This window comes from Myotis nattereri (assembly GCF_964212035.1).
Source record: "Myotis nattereri genome assembly, chromosome: 18".
NCBI lineage: Eukaryota > Metazoa > Chordata > Mammalia > Chiroptera > Vespertilionidae > Myotis > Myotis nattereri.
The window spans coordinates 18,412,770-18,423,197 of record NC_138093.1 but is presented as its reverse complement, the minus strand read 5'-3'; the positions used below and the strand labels follow the sequence as shown (position 1 = coordinate 18,423,197).

Below are 10,428 nucleotides of genomic sequence, written 5' to 3'. Positions count from 1 at the left end.
TATTTTCCTTCCAAACTTCCCTCGTGCTGGTTTTTTTTTTTTCCATCCTCTTTATTTGTGTTGGCTTTTATGAAGCCTTCCGTTCTGCTGAGAGAACGCATTTGGCCTGGTACCAAATGAGAGTCAGCACTTAGCCTAGAAGTATCGTTTTTCCAACAAGACAGAATAAGGGAAACCCCGCCTTTTACACCCACTACTAATTAGCATAGGACAAAATCAAGTTGTTGCATCACTGGCCCATCATTTGTGAATTTCTCCTTCCACAGCTCTCATTTCTGCAGAGAATGAGTTTGAGACACATGGAGAATATGCCTCGACACCATGCAAGCCCGCCAGGAGCACCGAGGCCATGCTGGAAGCCATGGGTCTTCTCAGCACTGGTTATTGTGCTACTAGTCTGTTCCTTCAGCACAGTAGCCTTCACTCTTTTCCCACTCAAGGTAAGTAGGTAACAGTACCTGAGATTGCTATTGGTTATAATCCTTTTGTCTTTTGTAAGTCTGGTATTGTCATTGCCACTCAGTATTGTTAGAGCTAGTTGAAAGGGACATGGAAGTGGAGATAATCTAATTTGTCATGACATATGGCTTTAGAGGCTTATCTAAGTGTCATGAAATAAAGGTATTGGAAAATGCTCAATGTTGGTGGCAGAACTGAGTTAGATGGAGAAAATTGCTTAATTAAATTAGCCATTTGACAGATGCCTGTGGAGTACTTTTTCCCTTTTTGGAACTTTGCTAAATAAATCCTCTTGGTGGAATGAAAAGGTGTAAAATATAATACTTGCTCTCAAGGAATGAGATGCAAGCTCTAGTCTAATGGAGGGAAGGGACATAAAAAGATGGTGGAAGATGGGATAAGGTAAGTGACAGGTGGTTAGTATATCTTTGAGGAGGGAAATGGCACTGACTAGGAGTAAGAAGGTCTGGATTCTGGTTCTAGGTCTCCCAATAACTAGCTGTATGAATTCTCATTCTCAGTTTCTTTGTCTGAAAAATGGTGGTAGGAGAATGGATTTATTTATTATAAAGTCCCTTCTAGCTATAAGATACAGTGATTTATAATTCATCTAAGGGTGTTATAGAATATTAATGCTTTAGAAGTTCAAGGGGGGGGGGCAATGGCTTTGGGCTAGGGTGATCAAGGAAGGTTTCATGGAGGAAGGGTGAAACACATTCCTAATTGGGAAGCCCCTGATGCTTATCAGGAATTTCCCACTGAGCTCCAGTCCAAGTTGTGGGTCTAGTGAAGAGAATGGAGATCCTTTAGGTTTTTATTAGAAGTTTTTCTAACTGTTGGCTGCATAGCACTGAGCAAAAAGAAATTTAAAAAATGCTTTATGTCATTTAGGATTTAGCCCATTTTTAGGTATGTTTGAAGATTCTGAGCCTTGGGGAGAATAAGGTGATACATACCCATTTAAGAAAGGACTGTGATGTGAAATCAGGAATTGCTGAAACATTTTTCTTAGGGAATTGGCCAGCAAAGATTTCAAAGATACAGTTCTCCAACTTAAGATATTTGAAAGCAATGGAGAAAAAATGTAGGAGCAAGCAGTACACTGTAGTTGATGTTGGGGCAAGTGTAGCTTTCCCCCAATAGCCCATTAGTCAGTATTGCACAGGGATAGACAAGTATATAGAGGCATTTCTAACCACATCTACACTCTCTCAGGGAAGGTATCAAGCAATAGTCTGAATCTTCTAGAGCAGTGAAGCTTTGAGCAGAAAGAAGAGAACTGTTAGGAGTTCTGAGTGTTTAGATTTCTGAAGAAGGGGAAGGATGAGAATACAGCAATAGCTTAAATTTGGAAGTGCCTTTTCCTCCCCCAAACCACCAAAAATCAAGTCTCATGAGCTAGATGACTTTGAAGAACATAGGACATGTTATGTGTCACCCATCCCTGCACATGAATGGGGATCCAATGCATAGAAGAGGGGGAAAATACCTTTTTTAAAGGCACACAGTGGCTCTTGCAAAGGGACAGAGGAATTTCAGGGGCATGGAGGATTCGATACCTCTTACCAGAATGGAACTTGACCAGTCTCATATGCTTGAGCTCTGATTCTGGATTCTCTCTCCCAGACAACCCATAACTTCTCAATGAAAAGTTCTGCCCCTAAAGAAATAGCCCAGAGTTTGTTCCAAATTTGGAGATGTTTCATACTGTTCTGAAAGGATGCCATCATGGAGTATTTCCTATGGCAACAGCCAAGGGCCTGGTTGACAATACCAGGTTGTGTGCTCCACTTTCCATTGACTGCACTGCCCTTTCCTTATTGACCAGAAACAAGTATACTTGGAAAAGAGGCCTGAGTAGCTGGCGGAAGGTGAGTCATTATGACGGGGCTGCTTCCACCTTCTCACAAGACCCATGAACCTTGGAGTTTAGATTATTTTAATCTGCACTCTTGTTTTTATATACAACATTCCACTTCCCAGCTTCCCCAGGCACTAATTCACCGAGCTTTAGACAGGAAGATTGGCTCCTTCTAGACCAGCGGTTCTCAACCTGTGGGTCGCGACCGCTTTGGGGGTCGAACGACCCTTTCACAGGGGTCGCCTAAGACCATCGGAAAACACATATATAATTACATATTTTTTTGTGATTAGTCACTATGCTTTAATTATGTTCAATTTGTAACAATGAAATTGGGGGTCACCACAACATGAGGAATTGTATTAAAGGATTGCGGCATTAGGAAGGTTGAGAACCACTGTTCTAGACCAACAGAAATTTCTTTGGGAGAAATTTCATTTCCCCCCTTCTTCTTTCAAAAGACAGTAAACTGAAAAGGATTGGCTATGAGCCAAGCAATTTCAACAACTCCTCAGTGAAAATAGCCTCACAGAAGTTGTCCCTAAGAAACCAAATGTTCAGGCGGGTCCCCTGCTTTAATGAAAAGAAGGATACTTCCGAAAGGGGAAGTTGTGCTTCTACTTAACAGCAGAGTAGAGCCGAAACCGGTTTGGCTCAGTGGATAGAGCGTCAGCCTGCGGACTGAAAGGTCCCAGGTTCGATTCCGGTCAAGGGCATGTACCTGGGTTGCGGGCACATCCCCAGTAGGAGATGTGCAGGAGGCGGCTGATCGATGTTTCTCTCCCATCGATGTTTCTAACTCTCTATCTCTCTTTCCCTTCCTCTCTGTAAAAAATCAATAAAATATATTAAAAAAAAAAAAAAAGCAGAGTAGATTCTGTTTCCAAAGGATGATGAGGGTTGGTTTGGAGAAAGAATTATTGAGCTTTGGCCATTTGAATCCAACTATGTGAATCTTGGCTTAAACCAAATGGGGTTACAAGAGCAATTGACCCTCTTCAGCAAAAATGAACTAAATTCAACCAAGCTGAAAGCCCCATATGCTTCTTTAGAAGTGGATATTTGCTTCTTCCAGATATGACCAGAATTATAAATAGATACTGCCCCACAGAGACCTGTGAGTCAGACAGGCTGTTTGGATCTCAGCCTGGTTGGCCTCTTATCAGCTGCATAACCTTGGGCTAGTTACTTAATCTCTTTCATACATTTCCACACCTGCAAATGAGCATGCTGCCAATTCTCATTTTATAGAGTTGTGGTAAGGATTAATGAGACAGAATAGTGCCTGACCCATAAGTAGCCTTTCAGCACATTGTAGTGGTTAATATTTGCACCATTACTATTAATGACAGTACAGTGAATATAAATTTCAAAGGACTTTAACAATGTCGGTATTCCTTGCTTATCTATTTCACTCCCTCCATCAAAGACTACCTCTGCCAAATACTAGTAGATGATTTTTGTGACTGGACAGATTTTCACTGGTGGTAGTAATTAGAGAATGTCACAACGGTGGTTTCTGTATCTTATATACTAGACATTACAGCAGCCCAAGAGATAGTCTTTAGGATGTCTGTCTCTGGCCATTAGTCTATGACCTTAAGCTTCTCAACACTCTTTAGACATGAAAGTACAGAGCACAGATACTATCTACAGCTCTTACATCAGCATCCATTTATATTTAGATTGTTACGCAATTGCTCCATGAATGCAGTCGTCTTTCTAGAAAGATTATAAACTTCTTAAGAAGCAAGTGCCATAAATTACTTTCGTTCCTCCTGCTTATAATGCTGTATAATGTTGGGAATATAGTTGCTTAAAGTTTTATTCAGTTCTTTATTATAATCAGCATCATTATCAATATAGCTAATATTGAATGAGCAGGATTTAGACACAGAATATCTGGGCAAAGCCCTTCACAAGAATAGCCTCATTTAAATCATGACCAATTTCAATGAGCTAGATGCTATTATATTTCTCATTTTATAAATGAGGAAATAAAAGTTAAGGGACTCCCTATCACATGCCTATCATGAGTTAAACTAAATGGAATTTCAACATCTCTTCTAAGAAATCCCAAGATGCAGAAGAGATAATTGCAAAAGTGAAAACAAACACAGGAATCTAGTGATTTATTATAAAATAGTGGCTTTCAAACGTTTTGATTGCACCCCTCTACTGAAATAAAAATGTTTTTTACTTTGATTTCAATCCCAAAATATATGCTATTATACATTATATCCAAGAACTAACACTATGTATATTAAAAAGATACACAAAATAGAAATTATAAGGGTGAACCAAATAATATGTTTAATGTAGTTTATTCATAGTGCAAAACCATCTTGCTTTTACCAAAGTATTATATTTTATAGAATATGCTAATATATAACAAATACTTCTAAAATAACTGAACTAATATTTTAGTAGAGTAATTTTTTCAATATGTTACTTTTATTTTCTTATATTAGTTTAACATTTTATGATACAATAATTTGAAGGTTCTATTCTAAGTTAATGTACCTTGATTCATGGTTTTGCCTGCCATAACTAAAAAAAATGACCTCACAAAGAAAAGTAGATCAAAATGGAAAAAAATGCGTTTAGTGTGCTTATCATGCTAAATTTCTTTTTAATTCTCACCTGAGGATATGTTTTTATTGATTTTTAGAGAGAGAGGAAGGGGGAGAGAGGTAGAGTGAGGGAGAGACAAAAACATTGATGTGGAAGAGAAACATAGATTTGTTGCCTTCCATATGTGCCACAACTGGGGATCGAACCTGAAACCTAGGTGTCCTGATTGGGAATTGAACCTGCAACCTTTTGGTCTACAGGACAATGCTCCACCAACTGAGCCACCAGGGCAGAGCTAACACTGACTTTTTAATCCCCATTCAGTGTTACAAAGTTTTTATGTTCTTAAAAATTTAAATAAAGTTGGTCCTTATTCCATTCATGCTTTTCCTTCCTTCCTTCCACAACTTAAATTCCATGGTTTACAATTATAAACCTAACCTTGCATTAACCCACTCACTTTTTTCTCTCTCTTTCTTAATTATATTCTTCAGGTTTTTGCAACACTGAAGTCCCACTTGAAGTTAGTGGACATAAATTTAAATTAAGACCTTTCAACAAAGTCTTTTTCCTCAGTTGTATTCAACTGTGAAAGACACAGAGCAGCTGGATTTAATTAATGTTGACAATTTTCCAGGATGGGAAATTTGTCAGAATATAATTTTCTGTTCTCCCTTACACCAAAATCCCTCCAATTTATTTTTTTCTCATTTACTTTTCAACTCATTCAAATGAAGCTTCTGTCCTCATCACATCGAGGATCCTACTTTCATCAAGGACCCCAGTGACTGCCATGCCCATCTGTCAATTCTTTGTCCTCTTCTTTCTTGACCCACCAACAGCATTTGACATAGCTGATCACTCCTCTTTCCTGAAACACTTTCTTCTCTTGGTTTCCAAATATCACACTACCTTTGTTTCCTTTCTGACTTACTGGCCTTTCCTTCTTAACTTCCTTTGCTGGTTCTTCCTCATTCCCTGACCTCTAAACATTGCAGTGTGCCAGGGCTCCTCCCTATCTACACTCACTGACTTGATGATTTCATAGTCTCCAGTCTTAAAGCATCACATGGTAGCTGAAGACTCCAAACTTATACCATCAGAACTCTTTAAATTCCATCCTCCCAGATCCAACTGCCTACCTGATTCTCCTACCTAGATATTTAATAAGCCTCACACACTTGACATGTCCCAAAGCAAACTCATGGTTCTTTCTGTTCCCATAATTTACTCTTCTTAAGTCTTGCTCATTTGAATGATTCCAATGACTCAAGCCCCAAATCTCGGAGTCTTCTTGGACTCCTCTCATTTTCTCATCCCATATCCATGTCAGGACCTCTGTTGGCTCTATTTCCAATCACTTATCACCATGTCCTCTGCTAGAACCTTGGTTGGAGGCGCTGTGATTTCTTGCCCAGATGACTACAAGGATCTCTTAGCTTGTCTCACTGCTTTTTCCCTTCCCTCCCTTCATTTATTCCTAGCAGACAAAGAAATCTTATAAAAGAAAAATGTGCAACATCTTTAAGTTCAAAACGTCTTTTAAGTACTTTGCCATATGGAAGCCAATATACTTTACATAGTACAATTTTTTTTATTATGCTTTATCTCACTATAAGTATTTAAAGCGTGTAAACTGTGGTATGTTGCAACAGTTTGAAACTGAGGTCTTCTCAGGGTATTTCAGTTATTATATATGACATGTGATTGTCTGGATATTAAACAAGGGTGGCTTTATTGACCTGAGTCATAAATATTTCTATAACTCCTAACTATTTCAAATAAAAATAAACATAAATAGAAATTCTATTACTTTATTCTCACATGCCAAGGGATCACCTTGTGTAAACACTGGAGTGTGGAAAGTACTGTTTATGGAAAATTTCTATAGCCTGAGAGGAAGAGCGTTCAAGATCAAATAGCTGTCCTGTGGGTAGAGGTTAGGTGGATGGAATGAGACCTTAATATTTGCCTAGAAGGTTCAAAAGGGTAACTAGGTAATAAAAGGTAAAGGACGAGGCCAGCCATCTGTAAAGGGAAGCTGAGAGAGACGAGACAGGGTGGATGGAGGAATTTTTTTTTTTTTTTGAGATGGTTAGCAAAAGAAGTTTCCTTCAGGAATATGAAGCTCTAAATAAACCAATTAAGAAAGTTGTGACATTGTCATTATCCTGACCAATTTTTCTTTTTCTTCCCCTACAGGCAGCCAGTGAGCCCTGTGTAGCTAAGTTTGGTAAGTAACCTGTTTTGCATGCCTTCTTTTTACTTTTCTTAGTATTTGAGGCAAGAAGGCACATTCCAATGCTGTTGAGGAAGACTTTATCCTATTTTATTCATTTTTCAGCTACTATTTATAACTGCTCATCATGTGCCAATCAGTTGTCTAGGAACTGAGGATTCTGAGGTCACACAGCTAGACCAGCATGAGGCTAATATCAAGGTCATATCTCTGGGCAGGAACACGTACCACTCTTACAGGCCTGAGAATCTGAGATACAGGAACCTACTTTTAATACAAGGTTTTAATAAACACACTATTCACATTTCTACAATTTTTCTCTCTGACAAACCTAAAGTCCTCCTCACATTTCACATATTGCCGGTGTTCAGCAGAGTGTGTGTGTGTGTGTGTGTGGGGGGGGGGGGTGCTATTTTTGTTTCTAAATGTATAGAAGAGGAATGAGTGTTGGGGGGAAGGAGTGGCCACTTCCTCTGCTCCTTTCTCTTTTCCTCTTAGTTCCTGAGTCACTTTCCCTTATATTTTCCCTTATATTCCCTTATATTCCCTGCTATTTGCTTAGAAAACACACTAAAATATACAGTTAAATTGAACCTTAGAGTATGTCTTAAAAGACATAAAAAAATAAAAATAAATGCATTTTGGGTTGTTTATATGTTTCAGGCCAAACCTGCACTTTCAGCTGAGAGAGAACATTTCTAGAGATAACTACAACCCCTGCTTCCTGTACAGCGCAAACTGCCAGGCTCCCCAGGCTCCTGGGAACAAGGAAATCCCTTTTCACTGGTCTCTGTCTTTGTGATTAGTTTTGCTCTTCTAGTGAATGGAGTAAAACTCATGATATGTTTGAAATTCCCTTTTGATGTGGTAAAAGTTGAGGACTTCAAGTGGTGGTCTGTGAGTGGCCCCTGTCACAGAATTAAATAAGAGAACCAGTGACACTTCTTCCTGGTGACTTGCTTGCCCATTGACTAGGTGTACTACATGTCAAGCAAGAGGAAATTTACTGGGCTTCGGGATTGCCCATACTTCTTGCTCTAATGATCTTTCCTTTATGATCCTTCAGAATCTATCCTCAAAGGTGTATATCATTCATATACATATAAATAAGAATTTAAGTCAATATATTATTTCTTCCAGGGTATTTTATTTTTTTTAAAAAATATATTTTATTGATTTTTACAGAGAGGAAGGGAGAGGGATAGAGAGTTAGAAACATCGATGAGAGAGAAACATCGACCAGCTGCCTCCTGCACACCCCTCTACTGGGGATGTGCCCGCAACCAAGGTACATGTCCCTGACTGGAATCGAACCCGGGACCCTTGAGTTCACAGGCTGACGCTCTATCCACTGAGCCAAACCGGTTAGGGCCCAGGGTATTTTCTTATCAAAGTTCTTTCTACTTATGAGATAAAGGCTTTGCCCCCATAGCAAAAATTACGGAGAATTAGTGAACAGGCCAGATAAGTATTTTGGGTGGTAAAAGCATTTCCTGAGCCTCTGAAATCACACTTCTGTATGCAAACAATTAACAATAGTAAAATAAGTAAATTCCATATATACCTATGAAAATAAATCACTAAGTCTTGACCCTTTCCCCACCCCCTGTGATAACATTAAGCTAGGAATACTTATATTTAAACAGTCAAATTATTTCCATTTCTAAACTGACAAATTTACCCAGTAGCTATTTTTGGAGGGTTTGGCTAGTGATATCTCAAAGGGTTCTTGAGTGATATATACCCATAAACTACAGATTCATGAAGAAGGTCTCAGTGATAAAGTGACACACAGCAAATAGTACTTACATAGAAAAGCATGAACACACTTCCTGGACTGCCGTCCCTGGTTATCAGTCCTGGTGCATAATTCCTCTCTCCCTCTCTCCTTTTTTCTTTCTTTCACCTACTGATCAACGAGAGATATAATGCCACCTAATACTTAACCCCCTTTCTCTGTTCCAAATCCATTTCCTTAGAATTCCCCCAAGTACGTGAAGCATTTAGGATTTGCAATTTTTCTAAAACAAGGAACAGCTAGATACTTAATATACTCAAATTGTGGCTGGAGATGATCAGTATAGACCAGGTAAAGAAACAAACTATAAGGGGGAAAGAACTATATAACCAGGAAGATGATGGAATCATTGAATGATGATGCTTTTCATTTTCCCCCTCCCTTGTAAATTTCTTACAGGACCATTGCCTTCAAGATGGCAAATGGCATCTCCTAAGCCTCCTTGCGTGAGTCAGATAGCTGACTGGGAGCTGAAGATACTTCGGGATGGCTTGTATTCCATTTATGGCGAAGTGGCTCCCAATAAAACCTACAAGGAACCAGCTCCTTTTGAAGTGCGGCTGCGTAAAAACAAAGGCATCATACAAGTTCTGACAAACAACGCTACAATCCAAAATGTAGGAGGGACTTATGAGTTGCATGCTGGAGATATAATAGACTTGATCTTCAATGCTGAACATCAGGTTCTAAAGAATAATACGTACTGGGGGGTCATACTGCTAGCCAATCCCCAATTCATCTCCTAGAGTCTTGATTTGGTCTCCCCATCCTTTTCAGCACATGCAGAGATCTGGTGGGTAGGTTGGAGGAGGCAGATTTTCAATGCCTACAGTTTGGGTACACAAATCAACACAACAAACAGAACTCCTCTGCAGACGAATTTTCATCTCTCATGGTCATCGGAAAGAGACTCAGAGGAAGGACCAAAGATATTTGGTTATCCCTGGCATTGGGTTGGCAAAGACAGGACTAATCCATAGTAAAATGAATATGGGTGGTTAAAGGGCAGAGGCTTCTCAAAGAGTCTTTGTCTAACCTTTGAATTCCTGGGTGGAAAAATGAAGTCTTATTCTCATGGGAGTCTTACTTGGTATGCTAAAAGGATCCAGCACTGTAGCCCGGCCTTGTTCTCATATTCTTGGGCTGTTTCACTTTATTCTTCCCATGCTCCCAACTTCTGAGACCCTCCTAATAAAAAGCAGTCAGACTGGCAGGATGGCCTCAGATATGCCAACAACACCCCTCTTTAAATGCAATGATATTAGAGGATAGAGAACACTCTAGAAAGATACTGGGATAGGGACACAGGTGGCATGGAATGGAATGCACTTTATTTGGGAATTTCCCTTGATTTCATTCATCATACTCAGGATACAGGTTACTTTTACAAAGCCAGTAGGTTGAAGAGGTCATTCTGAACCTTCACATAGGGTTTCATGAGAAGTCGTTGGTATGTGTGTCTGAACATTGTCAATGGTAAAGATAGAGTAAGCTTTA

General features: G+C 39.3%; 1 protein-coding gene across 1 annotated transcript; it reads left to right on the top strand.

The window, feature by feature from the left end:
• Nucleotides 1-284: 284 nt before the first annotated feature.
• Nucleotides 285-9,677, top strand: TNFSF18 (TNF superfamily member 18; the record flags this gene model as incomplete). Its single annotated transcript, XM_081113026.1, has 3 exons — nt 285-440; nt 7,097-7,127; nt 9,331-9,677. The coding sequence occupies 3 exons, from the start codon at nt 285-287 to the stop codon at nt 9,675-9,677; spliced, it is 534 nt and encodes a 177-aa protein (XP_080969152.1).
• Between the last annotated feature and the right edge of the window lie 751 nt (nt 9,678-10,428).